This window comes from Anopheles gambiae, chromosome 2, assembly GCF_943734735.2.
Source record: "Anopheles gambiae chromosome 2, idAnoGambNW_F1_1, whole genome shotgun sequence".
NCBI classification, from domain to species: domain Eukaryota; kingdom Metazoa; phylum Arthropoda; class Insecta; order Diptera; family Culicidae; genus Anopheles; species Anopheles gambiae.
This window is the reverse complement of record NC_064601.1, coordinates 91,519,982-91,546,865: the sequence shown is the minus strand read 5'-3', so window position 1 is coordinate 91,546,865 and position 26,884 is coordinate 91,519,982. Positions and strand designations below refer to the sequence as shown.

General features: G+C 50.3%; 7 protein-coding genes across 7 annotated transcripts; 5 read left to right on the top strand and 2 right to left on the bottom strand.

Moving 5' to 3' along the window:
• Positions 1-397: 397 nt before the first annotated feature.
• Positions 398-1,632, top strand: LOC1276529 (uncharacterized). Its single transcript, XM_315887.4, has 2 exons — positions 398-628; positions 705-1,632. The coding sequence occupies exons 1-2, from the start codon at positions 595-597 to the stop codon at positions 1,544-1,546; spliced, it is 876 nt and encodes a 291-aa protein (XP_315887.4). The 5' UTR covers positions 398-594; the 3' UTR covers positions 1,547-1,632.
• A 13-nt stretch (positions 1,633-1,645) lies between these two features.
• LOC1276528 (translocon-associated protein subunit beta) lies at positions 1,646-3,009 on the bottom strand. Its single transcript, XM_556532.4, has 3 exons — positions 2,808-3,009; positions 2,530-2,727; positions 1,646-2,437 (listed from the first exon to the last, which is right to left on the bottom strand). Exons 2-3 carry the CDS (start codon positions 2,720-2,722, stop codon positions 2,052-2,054), a joined length of 579 nt encoding a protein of 192 aa, XP_556532.2. The 5' UTR covers positions 2,723-2,727; positions 2,808-3,009; the 3' UTR covers positions 1,646-2,051.
• A 746-nt stretch (positions 3,010-3,755) lies between these two features.
• LOC1276527 (phosphoglucomutase) lies at positions 3,756-6,170 on the top strand. The gene is made up of 2 exons (XM_315885.5): positions 3,756-4,296; positions 4,376-6,170. The coding sequence occupies exons 1-2, from the start codon at positions 4,219-4,221 to the stop codon at positions 5,981-5,983; spliced, it is 1,686 nt and encodes a 561-aa protein (XP_315885.2). The 5' UTR covers positions 3,756-4,218; the 3' UTR covers positions 5,984-6,170.
• Positions 6,171-6,817: 647 nt separating this feature from the next.
• On the top strand, positions 6,818-7,917 carry LOC3290067 (optineurin). Its single transcript, XM_556530.3, has 3 exons — positions 6,818-7,046; positions 7,114-7,451; positions 7,519-7,917. The coding sequence occupies exons 1-3, from the start codon at positions 6,942-6,944 to the stop codon at positions 7,703-7,705; spliced, it is 630 nt and encodes a 209-aa protein (XP_556530.3). The 5' UTR covers positions 6,818-6,941; the 3' UTR covers positions 7,706-7,917.
• Positions 7,918-8,719: 802 nt separating this feature from the next.
• Positions 8,720-10,419, top strand: LOC1276526 (protein lin-7 homolog C). The gene is made up of 2 exons (XM_315884.5): positions 8,720-9,086; positions 9,178-10,419. The coding sequence occupies exons 1-2, from the start codon at positions 9,050-9,052 to the stop codon at positions 9,732-9,734; spliced, it is 594 nt and encodes a 197-aa protein (XP_315884.3). The 5' UTR covers positions 8,720-9,049; the 3' UTR covers positions 9,735-10,419.
• Positions 9,944-12,160, bottom strand: LOC1276525 (actin-related protein 6). Its single transcript, XM_315883.5, has 4 exons — positions 11,749-12,160; positions 10,663-11,676; positions 10,414-10,589; positions 9,944-10,174 (listed from the first exon to the last, which is right to left on the bottom strand). The coding sequence occupies exons 1-3, from the start codon at positions 11,826-11,828 to the stop codon at positions 10,460-10,462; spliced, it is 1,224 nt and encodes a 407-aa protein (XP_315883.4). The 5' UTR covers positions 11,829-12,160; the 3' UTR covers positions 9,944-10,174; positions 10,414-10,459.
• A 10,549-nt stretch (positions 12,161-22,709) lies between these two features.
• LOC1276524 (BOS complex subunit NOMO1) lies at positions 22,710-26,884 on the top strand. Its single transcript, XM_315882.5, has 3 exons — positions 22,710-23,090; positions 23,187-23,742; positions 23,815-26,884. The coding sequence occupies exons 1-3, from the start codon at positions 22,942-22,944 to the stop codon at positions 26,746-26,748; spliced, it is 3,639 nt and encodes a 1,212-aa protein (XP_315882.4). The 5' UTR covers positions 22,710-22,941; the 3' UTR covers positions 26,749-26,884.

The following is a 26,884-nucleotide window of genomic DNA, read 5'->3' as shown; positions in this document are numbered from 1 at the left end:
TTGTACTGATTTGACACATCAATTGCAAATTGCCAAATAATTTCCGTTTTGATCGAATGTTAAAAACTGTTTCAAAAGGTTTAAAACAGTTATATTCAGTCAGAATCATATCAAATAATTCATAAAGTGACTAAAACCGCCCCCTACTTGCAAAATTACACGAAAATTTGTGATATTTTAGCTGGAAATCACGAGATTCGACTTACGCGGAAATTCGAGATACGCGGTATTTTGCGGCCGTTTTCGGTCCCCATTAACCGTGTATCTCGGGGACCGCCTGTACTAAAAATTCGCAGGCGGCATTGGCAGAATGGACAGATTGATAAATTTTATATTTTTATCGCAATATTGGAAAGATGCCTGTGATATTCTGCAGTAATAATAAAACTTCGTTAGTTATAGGGTGCAAGTCTTTGAATCAATCGTTTATCCGGCTTTGAATCAATAGGCTTAAGAAAAATCGCTTGAATCACAGATAAATCGATAGTTCTGGTCACTCTGAACATTTCGGTTCAAATTCTTTGTTCTAAAACGGCGCATCCAAATAATGGCGGCGTCTAGTAAGCGTATCCAATTCAAAATAAAGCAAAAAGTATGAGTACGGAAGAAATCAGCTCATCTGGAACAGGTAAATCGCATTATTATAAACAAATTCACCTCATCAGATACAATCCACCCATTTGCATCATCCTTTTTTCGCCCAGATGATGGACCACAATCGCTTGCCCGCCGGATGATACACTACTTCTACCACCGGCAAGCGATCGCCAAGGATGCGTGGGACATTGCCTTCTGGCAGGAGTTTCGCCGCCATCATCCAGACGTAACACTCGAGCCGAAAGCGCTGCGGTCGTACTTTTTCCATGAAGTAATGCGCAACCCTCGCGAGTGGAGCAATCTCTCCTACGAGGTGATCCAGTACCTTAACCCGCTGTTTAACCGGATCCGCGAGGAGGTGCTCGAGTATCGGGATCTGGTCGAAGGTATCGATTACGTGTACGCGGAAGATCCGACCGATCTACGCACGGAAGCGAACGGCACGCAGATGCCTCCTTTGTGTTTGGAGCCGGGCGGTGGGTTGGTTGCTCCTTCACGCGCCACCAAGCGCTACCTAACGCCCAGCACGGCACAGATCCGCAGCTTCGTGGCCGCCGCACTAAGCGAACTGCTCTGGACGGAGGATGAAAACGTGACGAAGCCGACGCTCGACGCACAGGAATGTTTGTCGCGCATTGCTGTGCTGACGTCCAATTCGATTGCGTTGCTCAACTGTATCGAGCCGGGCATGGCATGCTATGAGCGGTTTCATCAGCCGGATCCAGTGGAGAGGGCGGTTTTGCCGGAGGATGATACACCGGCGAGTGGACTAGAGGTGTCCGGTACACCCCGGACGCTCCCGCTGGCATCATCCACTCCGATACCATCGACAAGCCGCCAGCAGGGTGCTGTCCGTGGGCCCATTATTTCTTCCCGCACGCCAGCCTCCGTCCTGCGGCATGTTCGGAGCAAGCCCCGGAAGGGTGCATTCAAGAGAAATATCATGTAGAGTGAGTGGTAGGTTGCGCATTATTACATACTTACGTTCCTGTTGAATAATTTAAAGAACTTAAATACACTTCCAATGAACTCCAAGGCGTTTTGTACGTTTGTTTTTCAGCACGAACGTAGTTCGCATTCGGTTTATTCACAAAACCAAATGAAAAAAAAAGATCTGCTCCTCCAACCTTCTTCTCTGCTTCTTCTACTTCTTTGTGATTCCTCTGTGACCTCGGAGCATTTATGGGGAGTGGGATTGCGATGCGGGTGATGCGGCTTTAGAAGGATGAAAACGGTTTCAAATCGAGCCTCACGTGGGGGTGATGAGGCGAAAACTAATGACGATCAATGATGCTGCTGCTGCTGCTGCACACTCCGGGTTTACGGCCTTACGAATTAAATTAGTCTTCAAAGATGGATGTTGTTGAGTCGGCGATTCGCGCTGCCAAACGACTGGAAAATCGGTCACTTGAGCACATCGCCGTTTTGTTGCTACTGCTGCCTACTTGAATGACTTAGTTGGCCTTCTTGGACGATTTGCCCATCGCTTCGTACTTGGACTTGGAGCTGTACCACATCGCGTACGGGATGGCCAGGGACGGCAGCGTCAGGAAGGCGAACGCCAGCCAGTCCAGATAGTGCGAGCTGAACTGCTTGTTGAACTGTGCCTCGGCCACGATCGCGCCCTCGCCCGGCTCGGAGCTGATCGAGAACTGGGGCTCGGTGGCGTCCTCCGTCGCGAGATAGTTCACCTCGGCGGCGGTGAAGTTCAGGTAACCGTACTGCTTCGGCCGCACCACCACGATGTGCGTCACGTTCGTCTGCGGCGCAATGCGATCGATCGACGCGGTCAGCTGGCCACCGACCACCTCGAACACCTCCGGATGGAATCCATTGTCAACTGTGGGTCGGAGGAAAAGGACATTCGATTAGATCGATTAGACACGCTGCTTCTCGATGTTCCCCGCACACCACCACCCCTTTTACACTTACCCAGGCGCACATTTACAGCCGGTCCGGAGCCAACGTTGTACAGCGTGTACTTCACCACGATATCACGAGCCTCGACCAGGTATTTGTTCAGGATGTGCTTCGAAACCAGCAACCGGGCGGTGTTTTCCTCGTTCGCCAAACCGAGCTGGCTGACGGCGAGCAGCGCTAGCAGAGCGTACAGGAAGCTTTTCATCGTTGCTGGATGGGGGTGAACGCCTCTTTTCCGATTACAAATCTCACTTTCACAACACCCGTTGCGTTCGTTGCAGTTTCCTTACCAAAACTCGCGAGTACTGTGCCGATTGAGAGCAAAACGGGAAGCCGAATGTAAATACTTTCTTCCTTGGCAGCGGCGACGGCGGAGTGTACACGTCGAACAGAAATTATGTTATGTTGGCAGGCCAAACTCGCTCGTCAAGTTCCAACACATCGAACCGAGCGGCACAGTGGGCGCTGCCTTTTGCCGGTTTGACGTTTGAGCGTTTGACAGTTGTGCACCAGTTCAAAAAAGCGCTTAGTTTCGCTATGTTTGTAAGTTATTTAAGTTACGTGGCATGAAAATAAGCCTCATTTCACTCTTTTTAACCTTTAAGTTGGCAACCGGATACCCGGGTATTTTTTTCAACTTTAAACTGCCATAACTTTTGATTCATTGCTTTTATTGACCTGAAATTTGCCGTAGCCTCCCAACTTTTAATTTATGATTTTTTGGTGCATAAGTTGTAATTTTAAACAGCCTGTAAGTATTTTATTTTGATTTTTTTTTAACTTTACTACGTAAGTTGGCAACCAGCATACCCGGGTATTCCATACATTTTGTATGGAGAATGACGTTTCTCTTCTTCCTCTTTTCGTATTGTGCTTATTTTCGAGTCAAATTCAAGCGATTCCAAATTTCAATATGACCGTTATTTTTATATTAAAATGAAAAAAACTTAATGAATAAATGAAATAGAAGAGAATATATGGTCGGCATTACTTGCTTATAGCATTAAAATATAGAACGCATTGTTTACCTATGAAAATCGTTAATTTTTTGCATCAAAACGTGTGGAATACCCGGGTATGCCGGTTGCCAACTTACGTGTGTAAATCTGGTTGCCAACTCTACGGTTAAATAAAACAATACAAATGCGTGTACTATTCGTGTAAATTTCTTAAAAATATTTGAACTATTTCGGAAGAAAACCCACAGTGAAGTGTCAAGATTTATAGATCATGTTATTGTCAGTTTTCTTTTATTTAATGATTTTTCAACAACAAAATCAACATCCTCACATTTAATTGATTTTGAAAATTTGTATCTGAATTTCCTGTAATTTTTATTTTCAGTATTTTTTTCCTAATTCAATCACGCTTCTACAACCCTCTGTCCATGCACCTTGGTCCGGGCGTTTGTTATCATTCTGTCAAGAACGGTCAAATAGCGCAAGTTGATAAATTGTCTCCGTACGACCTTGGCTGAAGGTGATTTCAAACAGATAGAAAGGAGTTTTGCGGAATTTACAAGAGGCTCGCTGCTTATCTCCGATCACACAAACGCGACACGACGGAAGGTTCTCGCGCTTCGGTTCGGTTTCACGCAGCAGCAGAAGGCTTCATTCCGTTCGGACGTGCAGTAAAGGTTGAGCGCGCTTACAACTGAAACAATCGGCAGGCTTTTGCTTCTCCCGCATCATCGCCAGCGTCATGAGCGTTAAGATCGAAACGGTTGCGACCACCCCGTTTGAGGGCCAAAAGCCAGGCACCAGCGGTCTGCGCAAGAAGGTAAGCAGTAGATTCCCGCGAAAGTACAACATTCCATCTCGCGTCCCTTTCAAATAACCTCCTTTTCTCCTTCGCTCAGGTCAAAGTGTTCACCCAGAAAAACTACACGGAAAACTTTGTTCAATGCATCCTGGACGCGAACGGTCCGGCCCTGGCCGGCTCTACCCTCGTGCTCGGCGGCGATGGTCGCTACTTCTGCAAGGAAGCGTCCGAACTGATCGTCCGCCTGTGTGCCGCGAACGGTGTGCGCAAGATACTGCTCGGCCAGAACGGCATCCTGTCGACGCCGGCCGTCTCAAGCCTGATCCGCCGGCACAAGGCACTCGGAGGCATTGTCCTGACCGCGTCGCACAACCCGGGCGGCCCGGAGAACGATTTCGGCATCAAGTTTAACTGCGAAAACGGTGGCCCAGCGCCGGACGCGTTCACGAACAAAATCTACGCCCTGTCGGGTGAGATTCGGCAGTACAAAATCGCGCCCGTCGCGGTCGACGTGGGCAAGGTCGGCGTGACGGAGGCGGTGGTCGAGGGCAAACCGTTCACGGTCGAGGTGATCGATTCCGTTGCCGACTACGTGCTGCTGATGAGGGAAATATTTGACTTCGAGCAGCTGCGGGGCTTTGTCAGCGGCAGTTCGAGACCGGGCGGCGCCCCGCTCAAGATGCGCATCGACTCGATGAACGGTGTGACCGGTAGCTACGTGAACGAGATCTTCGTCCAGTGTCTCGGTGCGTCGACGGACGGTGTGGTGCACACGACACCGCTGCCCGACTTTGGCGGGCTGCATCCCGACCCGAACCTAACGTACGCGAAGGATCTGGTCGACACGGTGCGTGCTGGGGACTACGACATCGGGGCAGCGTTCGACGGTGACGGTGATCGTAACATGATCATCGGGCGTAAAGCGTTCTTCGTCACGCCGAGCGACTCGCTCGCCGTCATTGCCCACTACCTGGAGTGCATTCCGTACTTTAAGAAGCACGGCGTGCAGGGACTTGCGCGCAGCATGCCAACCGCTTCGGCCGTCGATCGCGTCGCGGAAGCACTCGGCAAGGAGATGTTCGAGGTTCCGACGGGCTGGAAGTACTTTGGCAATCTGATGGACGCCGGCCGTCTCTGCCTGTGCGGCGAGGAAAGCTTCGGCACCGGGTCGAACCACATCCGCGAGAAGGACGGCGTGTGGGCGGTCCTGGCCTGGCTGTCGATCATGGCCCACACGGGCAAAAGCATCGAGGAGATCTGTGTGGAGCACTGGAAGCGGTACGGCCGCAACTACTTCACCCGCTACGATTACGAGGAGTGCGAGCTGGCCCCGTGCAACGAGATGATGGAGGCGCTGGAGAAAACCATCACCGATCCGGCGTTCGTGGGCAGGGAGCTGTCGGCTGGCGGCAAAACGTACCAGGTGCGGCTGGGCGACAACTTCAGCTACAACGATCCGATCGACAAGTCGGTGTCGACGAAGCAGGGCCTGCGCATCGTGTTCACCGACGGCAGCCGGATCGTGATGCGGCTGAGCGGTACGGGCAGCTCGGGCGCCACCGTCCGGCTGTACATCGACTCGTACGAGAAGGAGAACGTGCTGGGCAGCGCGTCGGACATGCTGAAACCGCTGATCGACATTGCGCTCGAGGTGTCGAAGCTGCCCACCTTTACCGGCCGCAACGCACCGACCGTCATCACGTAAATGGCTGCAATTGGCCGGCGCATGGGGTCGAATGTCTCGCGCAGTAGCAGTAGCAGCTTGCAGTGCATTTTTAGAGCTGCGATGCCTTCCTTCACCGTATGTGTTTGTGTGTGTTTTGTTTTAAATAGTATTTAGGAAATGACGTTAACAAATAAAGTTGATTTTGCTTGTGTTTTATGAAACAAAAGTCGCTGTAGGATGATGCCTCTTATGGAAAGAATCACTCGAGCGTACTGCTAGGCTCGTGGCGTCTCATAAAAATGTTATCACTTTACGCGAGCGCCAAACAAGGAAGCGATCGAGCGTAAGGCAGATAATAAAGCTCGAATCGATTACGAACTGCAATCTCGTTTATTTGATAAACACTGCTCATGGCACTGCTCGCGCGAAAGCAAACATCAAACCCGGCGTACATGCCAACTAATAAAGCGATTTTAATTACACGTGTCACACGTGTTCGGCCATGCTTAACGGCCTCTTTCTGCTAACGGAATTAAGTGCAATAATTTTTCATTTAAACTGTGTAAGCCTTCTAATTCAATTTTCTGAGTATTTTAACGTGTTTGCTCTTCATATTAGCACCGAAAAGAGCGAGCAATGCGCATTCGCTCAGTTCCCAAAATCGACTGCCTTTTGACGCTTCTTACCTCAGCTTAATGTTCATTACAAATTACAATCACAGCTTATCGCCGAACGGGCTAATCGCACAATCTCGATACACTCCTAGCCCTTTTGACCCCAACATATCGGTGGTGGTGGTGCTTATCGGCACGGGCATGCGAACCCCGATGGATGCAAAAAGGTGGAAGATAAGCTAGCATTTTTGGTACCAAACCCGACCACCCAGACCGCACACGGTTACGGGCTTGGAACCCTGGGGCAGAAGCTTCGAACCGTTAAAGGGGGACTGATCGGAGCACTCTCCTCTGGCTGTGTGTGTGTGTGTTTTTGGAGAACAATGGATGAGCTGAAGGATATACTGCGCGAGTACGTGAAGCGGAACCAGCTGCTGGAAAGCTCCAACGAGCTGCTGCGCGAGAAACTGCTGGAACAGGAAAAGTTGGTGAGTGGTGGGAGTGAGTTTTCAAGATGTCCATACGAGTTCAATAATAAAAATGATCGTTTTTCAGCGCAAAATTTACATCGATGATTTAAGCAACATGAAAACGTGCCTGGGCGGCCTGCAGGATGCGCTCATGAAGTGTCGCGCCAACATACTAAGCCACGAGATGCTCGAAAGCTCAACCCTTGGAGGGCAGGGTGGACACACGAAATCTGCACAAGTACCGAACGACAACACAATGGAGCTGGTCGCGTTGCAGGCACAGCTGGAGGTGTGCAAAAACGATCTTGCCGAACAGCGGGCCGCTTACCAGGAGCTGCTGATCGAGAAGAATCGAATAACGGGCGAGATGCAGACGCTGCTGCAGAAGAACCATCAGCTATCGATGAACCACGCACAAAACAGGTTCGTCGTTTGCGGTTGCTTTAACTCTTTAGCAGAGGTAAAAACCACTTCCTTTCTTTCTTTGCAGCAGAGGAACTATGGCCACCCACCAGCACAAGGTTCGCGCCACGCAGGTGGACAGCATGAAACTGTACGGCACCTCGCCCGGGGGCTTTGAGCGGCAGATCGAACCTTGCCCTCACTGTAACAATGTGTTCGGAGATTTCCTCACGCTCGAAACGCACATCAAAGATTGTCCCGGGCTCGACTACTAAATCGATATCTCGCCCTCCACGCCCGCCCGTGTGTGTGTGTGTGTGAGTGGGGGGTAAACGTGATAACGCGGCTAAGCCTTTGTTGGGTGTTATTGTTTTTTTGTTTTTATTTTGAGTGCGTTTTGTTTCTCGGCCATTTGTTTTATCGCTGTTTAACTGTGGACCAATAAATTACCATTTTTTCCGGGGCTCTCTTTGCATGTGAAAAAGGACTTCATTTTTGACGCATTTTATCGAAAGCTGAAATAATGAGTGTGCAAGGGGAGGGGGTGGGGGGAATTGGCTAAATCAGCATTGCAGTTGGGTTGCAGTTTTGATTACCGGTTTATTGACTGTCGTTATCGCTGGGTTTAATTACAGTTCATGATTAAATAAAGAAAGAATACTCGAAAATGCGTCAAACGGAAAATAGGACTTTGAATTCAATCGATCCTTAATTGCTTGGGAATGTACTGATTAGACTGCATTTGCGTATTTGCGTTTGATAGCATTCTAATTTTATTTCTACCCACGTTTTTAGAAAGGTGCCACGTGTTTCTTGAAATTCAAAAATCTTAAAGTTGCTTAGATCGAAAGGCGCATACAACCTCCTTACATTGCATACATTTAGGCGCTTAAGCTTCGTTCAATGGTATCATATGAAATAGAAGAAGTTGGGGGCACTACTTATACAACTTTTATATTAATTGGTTGTGTTTTTTGACTGGCTACGACAAAATGGAAGAGCTTGTAAAAACGGAAAATGTACACAAAAATAATAGTAAAGTCCTGCAATTGTGTTAACCTTGTGCGTTTGCACAATGGGAGCTGTATTCTAAAAAAATCATTTTCTATTCTATTTAACACTGTAATTTCATGAAATTTAAGCCTCCATCGATTGGATTTAATAATTAGGACAATATTTAAAATCTCTCTCGTTGTTATTTTGCTCTAAAAACATTTTTGAAATTACAAGTTTACCAAAAAATGTCACCATTCATGACCAGTTCTGTCTGGCATCTGTCAGCCGCTGTGCGTACATTTGTTTTCTTTTTTTCCCCTATTTCAGCCCTGGATGAGCGGAGTTGGGGAAAAATATAAAGAAAAAAAAAAATCCTCTATGCTATTCATAGAGTACGTATGCGCTCGCTAGCAGGCAAAATCGAGAGCTGCTGCTGCTGCTAAAGGTAGTAATAATAAACACAAGCCACTGTGCAAAAGTGTACGTGAAGTTGGGGTCGCCCGAAAGGCGTTCTACACAATATTATCCACTCTGGTAGCGAGACAAACGCAGACGAAAGAAGCTCGCAAAACAAGTGTATCGTATTTCATCCATCTGGAAGCAGTAAGATAAACAAATCAATAATGGCAAACGTGTGTGAGCCCCTAACCCTGGCGAAAGGTAAAGAAAAACGAAGCAAACCCCACCGCACCTTGAGCGATCAATTAATCCTCCCCCCGTTTTGCTTTCCCGCTCTTCCCCCCCCCCGCAGATGTGAAGCGCTCGATCGAGCTGTTGGAAAAGCTGCAGATGAGCGGCGAGGTGCCCGCGACCAAGCTGGCCGCCCTGCAGAAGGTGCTGCAGAGCGACTTCCTGAACGCGGTCCGGGAGGTGTACGAGCACGTGTACGAGACGGTCGACATCCAGGGCTCGCTCGATGTGCGTGCGTCCGCGACGGCCAAGGCGACGATTGCCGCGTTTGCGGCCAGCGAAGGACACGCCCATCCGCGCGTGGTCGAGCTGCCGAAGACGGACGAAGGGCTGGGCTTCAACGTGATGGGCGGCAAGGAGCAAAACTCGCCGATCTACATCTCGCGCATCATCCCGGGCGGGGTGGCCGACCGGCACGGGGGGCTGAAGCGGGGCGACCAGCTGCTCTCCGTCAACGGTGTGTCGGTGGAGGGCGAAAACCACGAGAAGGCCGTCGAGCTGCTGAAGCAGGCGGTCGGCTCGGTCAAGCTGGTCGTGCGCTACACGCCCAAGGTGCTGGAGGAGATGGAGCTGCGCTTCGACAAGCAGCGTGCCGCCCGAAGGCGCCAGCAGTATTAAGGACGGGCGTGCTACTAATCTCTAGAGCAGCAAAAATCCCATCCCAACAGCGGCCACCCCAAAAACGCGGTACTGTTTGTGTGCGTGTTCATGTTATGTGTGTGAGCGTGTGGTGTGTCTGTCGTGTTCGGAACTGAATTCTCAAATATTCTCATCCACCCCCAACCACCACCCCCGTGTTCTGTTCATTGTAAGCGGACACGCGATGATTTAGTAGAAAATTGAAAGTGTGTATTTTAGTTTGTGACGAAAAACGTGACCAATCCTGATACAGGCTCCACATCTTCCTGTATAGAGTAACACACATCCGTATTACTGCTACTCATCCCTCATCTCGTGTGTGTAACATCCCGTCGATGTTGGAATAATGTTGAAGTTGATCATAGTCGCCCATGCGAACATCGATGCGGTAGGGCGGGAAATGCGCGCTGGATGTTATCCTTCGAGTTCCCATCGACGGATGGTGCATGGTTAGAATATAGAAAACCGTGAAACACCGAGATTAGAAACAGCTCACAACACTACCCTCCTTTTACTAGACGGCAACAGCACCACGTTTGCTTTTGTGTTAGAATGTTAACGACTTTCTGTTCTCATGTACGGTTTAGCGATGAAATGTTTTCTTTTTTAAATATGTAATTAAACGGTAAGAATGTAATAAAATGTAGCCTCAGTTTACCTGAAATATCGTCCTGCCTGCGGCATTTCGCCTTTCTACGCCGCTGCTAGCTCTCGTACTTCTCCACCAGATGCCGAGTGCCGTACTCTTCGTACTCGTTGCGGCTCATGCACGATTTCATGAAGCTGAGCGACTGGGAATACTTCTTACCACCATGCCAGGCGTACGTGATTGGACTGGAAGCAGGAGAAAGAGAAAGGGAACCATTATTTCAAACAAAGAACAAGGAAATTGGCTGGGCGGACTCACTTTTCCGGAACCGTCACATTAACGTCGTACTCATCCGGTGCCAGCGCCCGGACGTCCCGTTCCACGCGCGACTGCATGCCGGGAAACAGGGCACATCCACCACACACGACAATGTTCGCGAACAGATGCGGCCGTGTCTCCTCCGGGCACAGATTAATCGCATCCACGATCGCTTCCGGTACACCCATCTGCTGTATCCCGACGTCCGACGGGTGGAACAGTATCTCCGGTATAACGAACCGCTCGTTACCGAGCCGCACCGTCTGTAGCTCCTCTCCACCATCGCCCGCCCCACCCGATTCGTTCGGTTTGCGTAAAAATCCGCGCCGTATCTGCGTGTAGTCCGGCAGCACGTACTCCCGCAGGATCGTATTGTCCGGGATGCGTTTGCGCGCTATCCGCATGTCCTCGTTGAAGTTCTGCGACACAAAGCAGCTGTCCTCCTTCACCTGATTGATCACGTACGATTCGTCCATCACGTTCAGCTGCCGGTAGGAGATGATTTCCTTCAGATGGTTCGTCAGCACCTTCCCGCCGACGTCGATGCGCCGAATCGCTTCCCGCACCTTGCAGCCCTTCACGAACGGCACCACGTGCGTGAAGCTGAAGCCCATCTCCACCACCACGCAGGCGAGTGGCCGTTTGCCCTCCGGCTGTTCCGTTTGCTCGCTGTGCGTGTAGTTGAACGCCGCCAAATCGATGGCCGTCGATTTGCATACCGCATCGCAGTCGTACTCTTCGTACAGGATCTCCAGCATCGCTTCCTGGATCGAGCCGAAGTTGAACAGCGGCTCGGTGATGAGGAGCGGCGTGTCGGCAAACTGCACCGGACAGCAGTCCGGGCTGAAAAGGTAGTCCCAGACCGTTTTCTGCACATCCCAGTTCACCAGGTAGCCGCGCTGAAAGCAAAGGATATAGAACAGGCCTGACGCGTCGCGGCACTCTTCGATCTGGTTGCCGATGAACGGTCGCCTCCGTTCGGATTTGGCTTTTGTGATGCAGTTCAGGATGGTTCTGGAAATGGAAAGCAAGATTGGCAATGTAAATTGTAAGGGCGCAACTATAGACTTGCTGTGTGTGACTTACTTCGGTTCGGGGTCATCGGATAAACCAAGCTTGGCGTAGAATGCACCATTATCCAGCACGAACGCGTTATTGTCGCCCATGATGAGGGAAAGGTTTTTGGGAAGCTTATTGCTTCCGTTTTCGATTCACTCTGCGTTCCTCAAGCCAGGACGACCGGCATCGGTTTGTTGTTGTTGAGTTACAGTGCCGAACAAAATGGACGAAGCTGTAAGGAGTGTAGGAACGGCGATTATTGTTCTTTATATATCATTGGAAATGCTTTTGAAAGGCTTTAAAACAGCTAGAGAATCATTTAAATGAAATAGCAAAAGTATTAGAGGGCAGTATAATAACAATTTAGTATAAAAATAATAAAATTATGCGTATCTTCTCCACGTTTTGATCCTACACAAACTGGCAACACTGCCGCGATAAGAGCTGTCAACACAACTGACAAATCACACCTGTTCTGTCACCAGTGTGGCCAGATTATTTTGGCGGTTTTCGGTAGGCGCATCAAAATTTTATCGGTAGTTTTCGGTAGGTTAAAACTCAAAACTTAAAGTTAAAAAAAAGTAAAAGCGAAAGAAGTGTTAAGTGGGATGGGTGGGGGGGGGGGACCTAATGCGCAAAATTAAAGTTCCATTTCAAAAGAATATGCATCCTTTACTTAGGATATGGATTAGATTTGGTTCAGCGGTTACACAAATGAAGGTCTTTCTGAAGTGTTGATATGAAAATGGTACTAGGAATTCTAAACCAAAGAATAACTAAGATGCTCATTTTTTTTTTCTCAGTGGTGGCAAGTTCTTTTTCTAGGGGCTCCACCCGACCGCTTAGGGCCACTGCAGTGCTCCATTGGATACGATTTTATCGTACGTGCTGTAATTTGATTTTCGCTGCATTATTTAGATTGATTTGATTGTTTGGCTGAGTTTCATCGTTCAATGATTACAAAAAATTGAGATATTTTCCTTCAAACCCAAATATATACACATCGGTATTTCTGGTCACTTTGCCCACAGGGCAAGGCGAGCTTTTGCCGGCCACCGTCGCAAAACCGTCGCAAAACGTCAAAACCGGCGTCGCATGTACTGCAAACCGACGTCGCCAGCGAGCGAAACTCGCAACGATTTCGAGGCGCTGGCGACGGTCGTTTTTGACGTTTTGCGACGGTTATTGACCTTTCGAGCGAGCTTTTGCCCTGCGAGCCAGTGTGGCCAGATTATATTGGCAGATTTCGGCAGGAGCACTGTTGCGAACGTAACCATTCAACCAAAGTAGGTGTATATATCAGGTGGGCTTATGGTGTTCTTTCTCACCAATACATCGACACACAATTTGATGGTTTGTTCCATAACAAAATCTAGTATGCCTTGAAGTTTAAACAAAATCTCGCAGAAATTGTATGTGGTTTTGCTCAGGCGTAACACGAAGAAAGAAGCCAAAAAAACCTACGCGACGGCCAGTTCTTGGATTAAAATGATGATCTGAAGATTACTGGATAACAACCCAAGTGTCACAAATCCACTAAACGACCACTAAACGACTTCTAAACGACTCAAGTTCTCTACCTAAACGGAACATAGAAAGACTTCGTTTAGCAGACGGCAAACGACTCATGCATTCTAAAAATAGCAAAAAAGCTTGTGGCGCTATCTGTTGGAGAGATACCCCAACCAGTTGAGCTTCATCGCTTGGAGGAGAGCTTTCTCATTTCCTCTGTACTGTTGTATGGTTTCGCATTGACGTTATGCATCGCTAGAACTAGAACGGCGTAACGATTGCTTAAATACTGAACTCCAACGGAAACCACCAGCACTGAAGAAAAAGAGATTTGAGTAATGGTCCTTGGTTTTGATACTCGCGTATCTGACCACACGACCATTCATATAGATTTTTGCTCAGAAAGTTAGAAGGCTATATTGGTCATGATAAGATAAAACTTGTCGAAACACATTGCAAGAAAAGGATAGCAATATAATGATGAGTTGTAATACACCATCTATTGATCAAACCAATGAAGCTGTGGAGCTTTCATTTTTTTATATTGTAAAAGGTTATAAAATGACTGAAGATAATAACGGAAGGCTGAAGTTGTTTCTTGCTCGAATGTTCAACTCGATCTGTCTCCATCTTTATTGTTCTTCTTCATTGCGTTTCGACAATTGTCAGTGTGACAGCAGAATCAAGGTTCTTAATGGTTGACGTATGATTCTGAGACGTATATAAAACTAAGGTAACATTTACATAGTTTACACTATGGATATTAAATTTTCCAGTCGTTTAAGCTTAATCTGTGGCGCTTGGGGACAACACAGTTCCCTAGCAAAATCTGATTTATAGGAAACGATTATTGAATCCGTTCAGTCAGCGAGCAAGGAGAAGTGTACCAAGCGAACCAAATATGAATTTATACTGAAAGTGAGGAATTTATCAGAGTGCCAGTGCATATGTCCTTTGCTCCTGTTCAACAGACCATCGAAATATCTCAAATATCGAGTAAAATTGTGAAAATTTTGGATAAATTTAGTAGTGAATCCATAGAAAAATCATCAAAGCATCCAGTTTGTTATGAATCTAACTGTCAAACCAGGGTTTCTTCCTACTTTCGTTTTTAGACGTCAAATTGCACTGGATAAACCCACCTGATATATCAACTCATTTTGCATTTTACCTTTGTTTCTATGACCAAAAATACACCCCCATCTTTATGATCACCTACCCGTATAGGTCATACATTTTGTATGAGAAATTGCTCTTTTGCGTGGTAAATTGATCATATCTTCTGTTTTAGTTATTGAAATAACTTCAAATTTTCAGGAAAGCTTGAAGTCGGGTGTATCTTGGGGACCGCCTGTATATGAAAAATAATTAGGAAAATTCCTATTTTTTTATACTGGAAAGAACAAAGTTTTATGTACTTACTTACTTACTTTGAATTTCATAATGGCATGAATTATGGGTAACGGGATTAGAAACAGACAACACTTGAAGGCTACAATATAAACAAGGAACTAGATGAGGATGAACTGAACTATGCAATGAATTATAGCGTGTACAAATGAACTCAAACAGACAAGTGAATAAACATTAGCAAAGTGACTGTTGTCACATAGCGCAGGTACTGAACGACCTGTATTAAACCAAGAGGGTTAACGGACACGAAGCGCAAGCCGATTAGGACACGAAGTGACGAGGGAAAAGCTATAAAAAGAGCGCAGGATAAGATTTGCGCCCTTTTCAAACCACTCGCGGAATCTAGACAAATTTTTTGGCAAACTAAAATAAATCGTTTCGGCAAAAAATTATCCCGCGTTGGTTTCATTTTCCTACATTCCAAAAAATTTGGTCTGAACTAAATTGTCTAACGATTAAACGTATCGTATTTCGTTTCGCGGATCGAAAACAAGTAAATCGCGCGTTCGATTAAAAAGTGTCCGTGCCCAGTTAAGTGAAGAGTGCAATGGAGCAGCAGTCAGCGCGTCGTATGCCGAGGGGGGAACCAGCTACCCCAGGGGCGTATCAGCAGATGGAGCGCGAGAACGTTCCCAGCGGCCTCAGCGGAGCGTCCACCCCGAGACCATTGCGCGCGGCTGCATTCCCGTCGGAAGTAACCAACGCAGGAGCCACTACCTCCTATGAGTGCGTTGAAAGTAAGGCGGCAAATATGCATCGGCACGAGCTCATCCCGTCGGAAGAGAACACCCAGAGGCGCATTCTCGAAGCAGGAAGTAAGACCCCTCATACACTGGTGCGGAGTAAGGCGGGTGAGTTGAAAGGGTACGGCACGGAGAGCACGATACGAGAAAATGAAGAGACGTGGTCAGCGTCGGAAGGGGCCATGGAAGGCGTCGAAGACGCTGCGATAGAAGGGGACAGACGACGCGTCGTGCGCGCCGCATCAGAAGGTGATATCGAACGCGTCGGGCGCGCCACGACGTCATGTGAAGAACGGCGTAGGAGGCGCCTTATTCTCGAACACGAGATGCGATTGCTCGACATTGAAGACGATCTAGGTGGCGAAAGGCCTGTCGAACAGCCTCTGGGAAACAGTGTACCTGCCGTCCGGCGGGAGGCCGAGTTTGAAGAGTGGATCCGCGGTATGGAAAATTCTATGCAGCTGACTGCCCGCCAAAAATGTAGCCCTGTGGTGGGCCAATTCGCGAAGGGCCATGACCTCTACGAGAGTAACACACGCACACTAAAGCACTCCGCAACACAACATGGCCATGCGACGCATGAGGCACCCGTACAGCAACAAGGATACGCGACACAATCGAGGTACGTTGCACCGTACGGACGAGTGACACAATTGGATTACGCGGCACAACCGGACTACGCGGTGCAGCCTGGACTCCGGAAACAGGAAGGATATGCGACCCATCCAGAAAACGCACTGCACTACGAGCATACGGCGCGCCATGCACACACTCCACACGCGGGTTACGTTCGCACGACACACGGGGCACAGCGGAACACACACATTTCACACGATGGCTACGGCCACACAATGCACGGTACACAGTACAACACTCGGCCACTAATACACAGCACTACTCTGAGCCAAAGTCAGATAGCGGCCCGCCAGCCGGTACCGAAGGACTTACCAATATTCTCCGGAGTTGTGGATGACTGGCTAGTCTTTATAACGGCCTATGACCGCACAACAGCCTCTTGTGGTTACACGGACGATGAAAATGTTACTCGTCTGCTACACGCACTAAAAGGTCCTGCACTCGACGCAGTAGGGCATCTGTTGTCCTTCCCAGACGGGTTGAATGAGGCGATTGAGACGCTACGTTCACTTTACGGTAGGCCTGATTTGATCGTAGAATCCATGATCCGCAAGATCAGAGGAATGGCGGCTCCCAAGGTCGAGGACCTCTCCACTGTAGTGCAGTTCGGTTTCGCGGTGAAGCGTTTGGTTGGAGCGGTAAATGCGTCCCGGTTATTGGCCTATATGTATGACGTGACCTTGCTGAAGGAGCTGGTGAGGAAGCTGCCCCCCGTCTTATGCATCGACTGGGCACGAACAAGAAAAACGATGCAGGAGGTGACGATGATTGAATTCGGAACTTGGATTAGTGAGTTAGCCAGTGATCTATGTGATGTCATCGATATGACGCCATCCCCGGAAGTGCAAAACGTAGCGCGGCGACAGCCGGAAACATCACTAAACCAACATCGGTACCAGCAGCAGCTTCAGCCCCGTCGTAGTCACCCCCAGCGGTTCCAGCCAGCGAGACCCGACCAACAGCGACCGTACGGTACAGGCCGAGTTCACCCTACCTACTGCAACGCGACGGTTCTACAAGAGGAAAGTGATGGTGTTTTGGACCCGATGAGTCAAATACAAGTGCCGACGACAGCTTGTGCAGTATGTGGTAAGAGCTGCGGTTCTTTAGACCAGTGCGCGAAATTCCTCAACACCACTGTGGCTGCAAGAAGAGCCTTCGTAAATGAACGAAGAATGTGCAGGAAGTGTCTTGGTTATCATGGAGGCAGATGCAGAGCAGCACCGTGTGGCGTTAACGGCTGTAGCGTACAACACCACGAGCTACTCCACGCAAATGATGAACTTCCAGCTAGCACAATCTCGCGGGATTCCTCAGGTAACAATTCGGGGACCGGGACGGGAAACGTTTTCGCACATACAGGAGCAAACGATGGTGCTCTGCTGAAGTACGTGCCCATATCTCTCCACGGACCTGCTGGGCGCGTAGACACGTACGCGTTCCTCGACGACGGCTCTACATCAACTTTCATGGACCATGGGTTATTAGCAGAGCTGGGTTTATCCGGAACCCCACACCCTCTGTGCCTGCAATGGACTGGAGACATAAGAAGAGAAGAGAACGAGTCAGTAAAGCTGTCGGTATGCGTATCCGCTCCCCACGAGACATCTACCGTGCACGAAATGTCGGAAGTGCACACCGTGAAAGAGCTAGCGCTTCCAAAACAAACGATGCACATGACTCGTCTAGCTGCAAACTACGCTCACCTGAGAGGTCTACCGGTGGACTCCTATGAAGAGGCCATGCCACGAGTTTTGATTGGCGTGGACAATTGCAGATTGAGCCATCCACTGAAGAGCGTAGAGGGTAAATGTGACGAGCCGGTCGCCTCGAAGACACGCTTGGGTTGGGTCGTTTATGGCCCTTGCACCAACGTAAGATTCACTCCCGAGTCACAACGTAGCCTTCTTCACGTATGCTCCTGCGATGGCTCGCCTGATGATCGACTCACAGCTGCGGTGAAGGAGTATTTTAAACTCGAATCGATCGGCATCAGCACATCGACCAACAGCCTGCAATCTAAAGACGACGAGCGCGCTTTGGCCATATTGGAACGAGAAACAACGCTAATAGACGGACGCTACGAAACGGGACTCATATGGCGCCGTGACGATCCAGATCTACCTTGTAACAAGGCTGCGGCCACAAAACGGTACGTATGCCTAAAACAAAAAATGAGTAAAGATCCCGTTCTATCCAAAGCTATCCAGGAGAAGATGCAAGAATACTTAGCTAAAGGTTATATCAGGAAGCTTGCAGACTCCACATCGATTGTACGGCAGAAGAACGATTGGTACCTTCCAATCTTTCCGGTAACCAATCCGAACAAACCCGGGAAAATCCGTATGGTTTTCGACGCAGCGGCCAAGGTGAACGGAGTAAGCTTGAATTCCAGACTTCTTTCTGGACCCGACATGCTTGCTGGACTCGTGTCAGTGCTGATGAAGTTCAGAGAGAACCGTGTGGCGATTGTCGGCGACATACGCGAAATGTTCCACCAAGTGGCCATCAAGGAAAAGGATCAACGAAGCCAAATGATCCTGTGGGACGGCGAAGACCCCGATGCCGGACCGGCAATTTACGTCGTGACCGTGATGACGTTTGGAGCAGCGTGTTCACCTAGCAGTGCACAATACGTAAAAAACGTGAACGCAGGACGATTTGCAACAGAATACCCCAGGGCAGTCGAGTGCATAGTACATGAACACTACGTCGATGATATGCTAGCCAGCGTCGAGACGGAAGAGGAAGCTAAAGATCTGGCCGACGCGGTCCGTTACATCCACGCGTGCGGTGGTTTCGAAATCAGAAACTGGGTTTCGAACTCTCGGGCCGTCATGCAACACCTGCAAGAGGACACAAAGGGAAAAAATATTAGTGCGAACTATGGTCTATCCACCGAAAAGGTGTTGGGAATGTGGTGGAACACATCATCGGACACGTTCACATTCCGCTTATCCACGAGGCATGATCAAGAGCTTTTATCTGGGAGAAAGCCAGGAACGAAACGTGAAATACTACGGACACTTATGAGCGTTTACGACCCTCTCGGACTACTCGGACATTTTCTAATGTATTTAAAGACTTTGCTGCAGGAGGTTTGGCGCGGAGGCACCGGTTGGGACCAAGAGTTGAGCGACCAGACGGCAGGGAAATGGACGGAGTGGTTACACGTGCTTCCCGATGTCGAACAGGTGACTATACCCCGATGCTATCGATGTATATCCTCCACAGATGCCAACGTTGAGCTGCACGTCTTTTGTGATGCGAGTGAGAAGGGTATGGCAGCAGTTGCTTACTTCCGTTTCGAGGAAGGAAGGGATATGCATATCGAATGCGCTCTGGTAGGATCGAAAACGCGCGTGGCGCCGCTTAAATTTTTATCCATCCCCAGACTGGAGCTGCAGGCCGCGGTCATCGGTGCAAGGCTAGCGAAAACCATATCGCAAAATCATCGACTGTCGATCGGACGAACCATCTTCTGGACCGACTCTAAGAACGTCCTGAGTTGGCTTAACTCAGACCACAGGCGCTACAACCAATTTGTAGCATTCCGTATAGGAGAGCTGCTAGAAGGAACCAATCTGGATCAATGGCGATGGGTTCCAACCAAGCTGAACGTAGCAGACGAGGGCACAAAATGGAGCAAACGACCAGACCTGTCCGCGCAAGGGCGGTGGTTCCGTGGGCCGTCGTTCCTTTGGGAGCCGGAAAGCGCCTGGCCGAATCAAGAAGGGGTACCACAACGTACCAGTGAAGAGCTGCGGAAAGGAATGAACCATCACCTAGCAGAGAGGCCGCTAATTCATTTGGAACGGTTTTCCAGATGGAACCGAGCGCTGAGGGCTATGGCGTTTGTGACGCGCTTCATAACAAACATGCGTCATCTAGTTAAGAAGGAGCTGAAAGTGAACGGGCCGCTGACGCAGGACGAGCTAGCGGAGGCGGAGCGTATATTAATACGATTCATACAGCAGAAGGCGTATCGTGGTGAGATGCAACAGCTGAAAAATCGGGAGCTGATAAAGCATCCGTGGAAGAAGAGGATCGACAAAGGCAGCAGTCTATACAAACTATCGCCCACTTTAGACGACCATGGGATTCTAAGAGTGGGGGGACGGCTAACCGAGTGCGTGGGAATCAGCGAACCTTCCCGCAATCCTATAATCCTGCCTAGGAAGGAGTACGGAACCGATCTCTTGATGCAAGCGTACCACGCCAGGTACAAACACGTGAATCACGGTACAGCTTTGGCTGCACTAAGGATGCGATACTACATCCCAAAAATCCTGGGGGAATACCGTCGCATAAGGATAAGCTGCCAGAAATGCAAGGTGGACAACGCGCGCCCGGAACCACCTTTAATGGGTAATTTACCGCTTCAGCGGGTCGCAGTGGGTCAAAATGCTTTCTCGTTCACAGGTATAGACTACTTTGGGCCCTTTCTAGTCGCCGTCGGACGACGGGTAGAAAAACGATGGGGCGTCATATTTACCTGCCTTACGAGTCGGGCGGTCCATCTGGAAATAGCGGCATCCCTTAACACTGCCTCGTGTATCCTAGCCATCCGACGCTTCATCGCTAGACGTGGAACCCCGCTCGAAATCATCAGCGACCGAGGGACTAATTTCGTGGGTGCTTCGCGAGAGTTGGACGAAGCAGCGCAGGAGATCGACCACGACGCAATGATGACGGTATTTTGCGGACCGCAAACGAAATGGAGCTTCAACCCCCCCGGGGCTCCCCACTTTGGCGGCTGCTGGGAACGCTTAGTGCGCTCGGTGAAGAAGGTGCTGAATCAGTTCGTGTTTCCTAAAAGACCAACGGACGAAATTTTGGCATCAACCTTTGCGGAAATCGAGCTGATACTGAACTCGAGGCCACTTACCTACGTGCCGCTGGATGACGAGATGACGGAGCCTTTGACGCCGAACCTATTGCTACTTGGGACTCCAGACGGAAGTAAGCCGCCGGCTGTGTTCTGCGACAGCCCCGCGGCTCTAAAATCGTCCTGGAAGATGGCACAACACGCGGCGGATGTGTTCTGGAAGAAATGGTTGGCTGAATACTTACCGACTCTCACCCGTCGAACCAAGTGGTTCCAACCCGTACGACCACTCGAGGTAGGAGATTTAGTTGTAATTGCGGATAATAATCTCCCCAGAAACTGCTGGCCAAAGGGTCGCGTTATATCGGTAGTGGTGGCTAAAGACGGTCAGGTTAGGCAAGCCGCTGTACAAACCGCGAACACTACCTACGTTCGATCCGCGCACAAATTAGCATTATTAGACGTAGGAACGAAGAATAGTTTGACACAGCAGTGTGATTGAATTTAAACAAAAAAAACTCTCGATTTCGCTCAAGCCGTAAAGAAACATAGACTGGATAGCACGAGGTTGCGAAAAAACATAAACAAAGGCACGCGCTAAAGTGACAGGTGCGATGAGGAAGTGCTGCCACAGTTGATGTGAAAGTTGAACTGTGGAACACTTGGGGGGACAATGTTGTCACATAGCGCAGGTACTGAACGACCTGTATTAAACCAAGAGGGTTAACGGACACGAAGCGCAAGCCGATTAGGACACGAAGTGACGAGGGAAAAGCTATAAAAAGAGCGCAGGATAAGATTTGCGCCCTTTTCAAACCACTCGCGGAATCTAGACAAATTTTTTGGCAAACTAAAATAAATCGTTTCGGCAAAAAATTATCCCGCGTTGGTTTCATTTTCCTACAGTGACAGTTCAACCGTTTACACGTTATTTTCTTATTCCCAAAATATCACAAGTTTTCCTCCAATTTCACACCCGGTGTAATTTTCTACATGCAGCTTTCTTGAAAATTTGAAGTTATTTCAATAATTAAAACAAAAGATATGATCAATTTACCATCCAGAAATGCAAACTCCCATACAAAATGTATGACCTACCCGGGTAGGTGGTCATAAAGATGAGGGTGTATTTTTGGTCTTAGCAACGAAGGTTAAATGGTTGCGTTCTCAACAGTGCTCCTGCCGAAATCTGCCAATATAATCTGGCCACACTGGCTCGCAGGGCAAAAGCTCGCTCGAAAGGTCAATAACCGTCGCAAAACGTCAAAAACGACCGTCGCCAGCGCCTCGAAATCGTTGCGAGTTTCGCTCGCTGGCGACGTCGGTTTGCAGTACATGCGACGCCGGTTTTGACGTTTTGCGACGGTTTTGCGACGGTGGCCGGCAAAAGCTCGCCTTGCCCTGTGGGCAAAGTGACCAGAAATACCGATGTGTATATATTTGGGTTTGAAGGAAAAAATCTCAATTTTTTGTAATCATTGAACGATGAAACTCAGCCAAACAATCAAATCAATCTAAATAATGCAGCGAAAATCAAATTACAGCACGTACGATAAAATCGTATCCAATGGAGCACTGCAGTGGCCCTAAGCGGTCGGGTGGAGCCCCTAGAAAAAGAACTTGCCACCACTGAGAAAAAAAAATGAGCATCTTAGTTATTCTTTGGTTTAGAATTCCTAGTACCATTTTCATATCAACACTTCAGAAAGACCTTCATTTGTGTAACCGCTGAACCAAATCTACTCCATATCCTAAGTAAAGGATGCATATTCTTTTGAAATGGAACTTTAATTTTGCGGATTAGAACCCCCCCCCCCCCCATCACGCTTAACACTTCTTTCGCTTTCACTTCTTTCAACTCGAGTTAAGTTTCGAGTTTTAACCTACCGAAAACTACCGATAAAATTTTGATGCGCCTACCGAAAACCGCCAAAATAATCTGGCCACACTGCACATCACACCTGTTCTGTCACATTGGCCCCGTGCAATCGCCGTGAGAAAAAGCACGAAATCACATCGTATCGCACCGCGAGGAGGGATCTCGTCCAATTTCAACCCCATTTTCATCACACAAATCGGCCGCAGAAAATGGTGCGTTCTGCGGTGCTAGGTTTGGCGCTGGGGCTCCTGCTGGCGGTGGTGGTGCAGCCCGGCACGGCCAACGAAGTGTTCGGCTGCGGGGGTTTTGTGAAAAATGTTAACTCCGAACTGGATCTCAGCAAGGTGGAGGTCGGCCTGTAAGTCTTCCCTTTCAGTTAATTGAATTAACTAACTCTCCCCAACAGTGCCAACGTCGGCAAATTAAATTTTCATTCTGGTACTTCCCTTGCTAGATTCACCCCCCAGGGCAGCTTAAAGATCAAAACGGAATGTTCACCGTCGAACGGGTACTACTTCATCCCGGTGTACGATAAGGGCAGCTATGTGCTGAAGGTGATACCACCACCCGGTTGGAGCTTCGAACCGGAACAGGTGGAAATCAAGTTCGACGGCCAGACGGACGTGTGCAGCCAGGGCAAGGATGTGAACTTCCTGTTCAAGGGGTTCGGCATTACCGGGCGCGTCGAGTTCCAGGGTGCACCGGAGGCAGGGGCGCGCAACGTGCGGGTCGAGCTGGTGGCGGAGGACGGGAGCCGTATCGGCCAAACGATCACGAACGGAAACGGTGTGTTTTCGTTCACACCGATCAAACCGGGCCGGTATGTGGTGAAGGTCCAGCACCAGCGGTGGCACTTTGAGCGCCCGGAGTACAAGGTAACGGTGGCCTCGGGCAACACCGAGATCCCGGCTGGATCGCTCGTTGTGGCAGGCTTCGATGTGGAGGGTAGCGTGTTCAGCGATGGTCAACCGTTCGCTGCGGTCGGATTCCTGCTGTACAGCAGCCAAGGCGTGAGTAATAATTCGTACAACACGTCCTAACCTATTACTAACGCTTTACCCTTCGACCCATTTTCTGTACAGCAAAAATCCACTGCCAAATGCTCTTCCGAAACCGTGCCATCCGTACCGAACGCCGCCAACAAAGCGTACGAAACGAACCCGCTCTGCTTTGCCACACCGAACAAAAACACCGGCCAGTATCTGTTTGCGGGCGTGCCCCGCGGCAAGTATCTCGTCCGGCCGCACTTTAGCGACAGCAAGATCAAGTTCCACATTCGCCCCGAAGCCGTCGAGCTGGTGGTCGGCAACGATGGTGTGCGGGTGAAGGAAAACTTCGAAGTGACCGGGTTCAGCGTGTCGGGTCGCGTGCTGCGCTCCCCCAACGGTGCCAGCGTAGCGAATGCGCGGGTCAAGCTAAATGGGCGCGAAATTGCCACCACCGGGCAGGACGGTGCGTACACGCTGGAAAACATCCAGCCCGGCACGTACACGATCCAGGTGCAGGCGGACGATCTGCAGTTTAAGGACCACATCGTGAAGGTGTCGCTCGCCAACCCGTCGCTGCCGGATGTGCTTGTGTCCGGGTTTAAGGTTTGCGGGCAGGTCGTGTCGAAGAAGGCGCACCGCGTCGCAATCACGAAGAAAGCGTCCACCATGATGGTGGAGGTGACGAGCCGGGAAGGTAGCGGGGAGTGGTGCACGTACCTCGAGAATGGCGCGTACACGGTGCAGGTGCTGACGAGTGATGCGGAGCACGCGAGCGGCATTCAGTTTTTCCCAGTCACGCAAACGATCGAGGTCAACTACTCGCCGGTTGAGGGGATTGTGTTTTCGCAGCTGCGTGCCACCGTCACGGGTGAGGTACGTTGTTTGGGGCGGCGGGAATCGTGCGGTGAGCTTGCGGTGACGCTGCAAGCACTCGATGGTAGTGGAAATGCGGTTGGCCAGGCGGTAAATGCGGCGGTATCGGATGCCGGGAGCTACAGCTTCCAGAACGTACTGCCCGGGAGCTACGAAGTGAGCGTCCCGAGCTCGAAGCTCTGCTGGCAATCGAACACGGTGAAGATTAACATCAAGACGGCCAAGGAGTCGGTGCCGGCCTTCGTGCAGACGGGCTACATCGTGTCGATCCTGTCGAGCCACGGTGCAACCATGGCTTACCGGTATAAGGACACCGCCGCACGCGAGGAAACGGGGGCCACCCCGAGCAAGGAGGAAGAGATCGTACTGACCGCCGGCATGAACATGTTCTGCGTGAAGCGTGCCGGTACGTACGAGATGCGCTTGAGCGGATGCCATCGGTTTGAGGAGGCGACGGCGACTGAATTCAGTACCGCCAGCACCGTTCCCATCTCGGTCAATGCCAAGAGCCACCGGAATGTGGTGAAGCTGGTAGCGGAGGCGAAGGAACAGTACCGTGTCCGGGTGGTACGTGATGGCGATTCGACCGGGGAGCTTGTCGAGCTCGAACTGACCGATGGACGGGCTGATGGAGGGTATGTGTATCGGAAGGAGTTTTTCCTCGAGCACGGTGAGCGCGTCACGCTTGTCCCGCAGAGCGAAATCATGCTGTTCAACCCAACGCAGCTGGTTGTGACGGGTGGAAGCGACTGTGCGGACGTTTCAACGAAGCTGAGAGCGACGAAAGGACTGCTGATCAACGGACGCACCGATCCCCCGGTGAAGGATGCGACCATTACGCTGCTCTTCCCGAAGAATGCCGATCTCGCATCGCAGGTAGCGCTCACCGACGAACGTGGCGAGTTCCGGTTCGGTCCAATCGATCCATCCCTCGCGGTAGAACTGTCCGCCGAGAAGGAATCGTACGTGTTTTCCGCCTTCGATCGCACCACCAGCTCGTTCAGCGGTCACAAGCTGTGCGAAATCATCGTCACGGTAAAGGATGACGCAGGTAACCGGTTGGCGGGCGTGTTGCTCTCCCTGTCCGGGGCGGAAAGCTACCGCAAAAACATGGTCACCGGTGAGGACGGTACGATCAAGTTCCACTCGCTGTCGCCCAGCGAGTACTATCTGCGCGCGATGATGAAGGAGTACGAGTTCCGGCCCAACTCGCGGCTGATCACGGTGCAGGAGGGTGCGACCGTGCAGGAGGAGCTGGTCGGCCAGCGGACACAATTTTCCATCTACGGTTCGCTCACCTCGCTCAACGGTGAACCGTTCCCGAACGTGGCGGTCGAGGCGGTGTCGGATGAGTCGTGCGGCAGCGTGCTCGAGGAAGCGACGAGTGAGTTTAACGGTCAGTATAGGATCCGCGGTCTAACGCCCGGCTGCCAGTATCGGGTGCGCGTGCGCACTGGTGCCGGACCGACGGCGGCCGTCGATCGATCCATTCCGCGCGAACGACTCGTGACGGTTGGGAAGGCGGACACGCGTGACGTCAATCTGATCGCGATCAGCCCGCTCGCGTTCGTCGATGTGACGGTGCGTGTAGTTGCGTCGCAGAACGAACACTACAAGACGCTCAAGATTGCCCTGTACCGGAAGGGAAGTGATTCGCCCGTGCACACGCAGCGCATCGAGCCACCGCTCAACCCGAAGTCCAAGATCAACCCAGGCATTATGGTGTTCTTCCCGCGCATACCGTTCGACGGCAAGAGCTACCACATCGAGCTGACGAGCACGCTGTCGGAGAAGAGCTACCGCTACAGCCTGTCGGCGGTGTCGTTCGTGGCGAACGCGAGCAGCTTCTACGCGGAGCTGCCGTTCGAGCCGGAGCTGCGCACGGCCGAGGGCGATCTCAACCAGAGCTCCCTGTCCGCGATCGTGCTGATCGCGCTGATCGGGTTCGTGTTCTTCAAGCAGGAGCTGGCGTTCGAGCTGCTCGGCATGGCCTGGGCGAAGGTGGGCACACTGGCCGGTGGTGCGATGAGCAACCGGCGACCTACCGGCAAGGAGCAGAAGAACGATGGCGGACACATCGATACGCGCGACATCGACGTCCTTGCGTCGACCATCGATGGAATGAAGAAGAAGAAAACCAAAAAAGTGTCCTAGAAAAGGCCTGCGTCATCGGTAGAGATGCAATCATCGCGTAGCACGGAAAGAGGGGTGTGTTGTAGTCAGACATGAATCATTTCGAAGAAAAATAAAGGGACGACATGGTGTGGTGTGTGGAAGTAATGAAAAAAAC

Excerpts from the sequence above, each read along its gene's own strand:
- LOC1276529 (XM_315887.4), top strand. The coding sequence starts at position 595 with ATGAGTACGGAAGAAATCAGCTCATCTGGAACAG. Across the intron at positions 629-704 it reads AATCAGCTCATCTGGAACAG|ATGATGGACCACAATCGCTT; the intron begins GTAAATCGCATT and ends TTTTTCGCCCAG.
- LOC1276528 (XM_556532.4), bottom strand. The coding sequence starts at position 2,722 with ATGAAAAGCTTCCTGTACGCTCTGCTAGCGCTGCTCGCCGTCAGCCAG. Across the intron at positions 2,438-2,529 it reads GGCTGTAAATGTGCGCCTGG|TTGACAATGGATTCCATCCG; the intron begins GTAAGTGTAAAA and ends TCCGACCCACAG.
- LOC1276527 (XM_315885.5), top strand. The coding sequence starts at position 4,219 with ATGAGCGTTAAGATCGAAACGGTTGCGACCACCCCGTTTGAGGGCCAA. Across the intron at positions 4,297-4,375 it reads CCAGCGGTCTGCGCAAGAAG|GTCAAAGTGTTCACCCAGAA; the intron begins GTAAGCAGTAGA and ends TCCTTCGCTCAG.
- LOC3290067 (XM_556530.3), top strand. The coding sequence starts at position 6,942 with ATGGATGAGCTGAAGGATATACTGCGCGAGTACGTGAAGCGGAACCAG. Across the intron at positions 7,047-7,113 it reads TGCTGGAACAGGAAAAGTTG|CGCAAAATTTACATCGATGA; the intron begins GTGAGTGGTGGG and ends ATCGTTTTTCAG. Across the intron at positions 7,452-7,518 it reads ATGAACCACGCACAAAACAG|CAGAGGAACTATGGCCACCC; the intron begins GTTCGTCGTTTG and ends CTTTCTTTGCAG.
- LOC1276526 (XM_315884.5), top strand. The coding sequence starts at position 9,050 with ATGGCAAACGTGTGTGAGCCCCTAACCCTGGCGAAAG. Across the intron at positions 9,087-9,177 it reads GCCCCTAACCCTGGCGAAAG|ATGTGAAGCGCTCGATCGAG; the intron begins GTAAAGAAAAAC and ends CCCCCCCCGCAG.
- LOC1276525 (XM_315883.5), bottom strand. The coding sequence starts at position 11,828 with ATGGGCGACAATAACGCGTTCGTGCTGGATAATGGTGCATTCTACGCC. Across the intron at positions 11,677-11,748 it reads TCCGATGACCCCGAACCGAA|AACCATCCTGAACTGCATCA; the intron begins GTAAGTCACACA and ends TTCCATTTCCAG. Across the intron at positions 10,590-10,662 it reads AATGTGACGGTTCCGGAAAA|TCCAATCACGTACGCCTGGC; the intron begins GTGAGTCCGCCC and ends TCCTGCTTCCAG.
- LOC1276524 (XM_315882.5), top strand. The coding sequence starts at position 22,942 with ATGGTGCGTTCTGCGGTGCTAGGTTTGGCGCTGGGGCTCCTGCTGGCG. Across the intron at positions 23,091-23,186 it reads AGCAAGGTGGAGGTCGGCCT|ATTCACCCCCCAGGGCAGCT; the intron begins GTAAGTCTTCCC and ends TTCCCTTGCTAG. Across the intron at positions 23,743-23,814 it reads TGCTGTACAGCAGCCAAGGC|CAAAAATCCACTGCCAAATG; the intron begins GTGAGTAATAAT and ends TTTTCTGTACAG.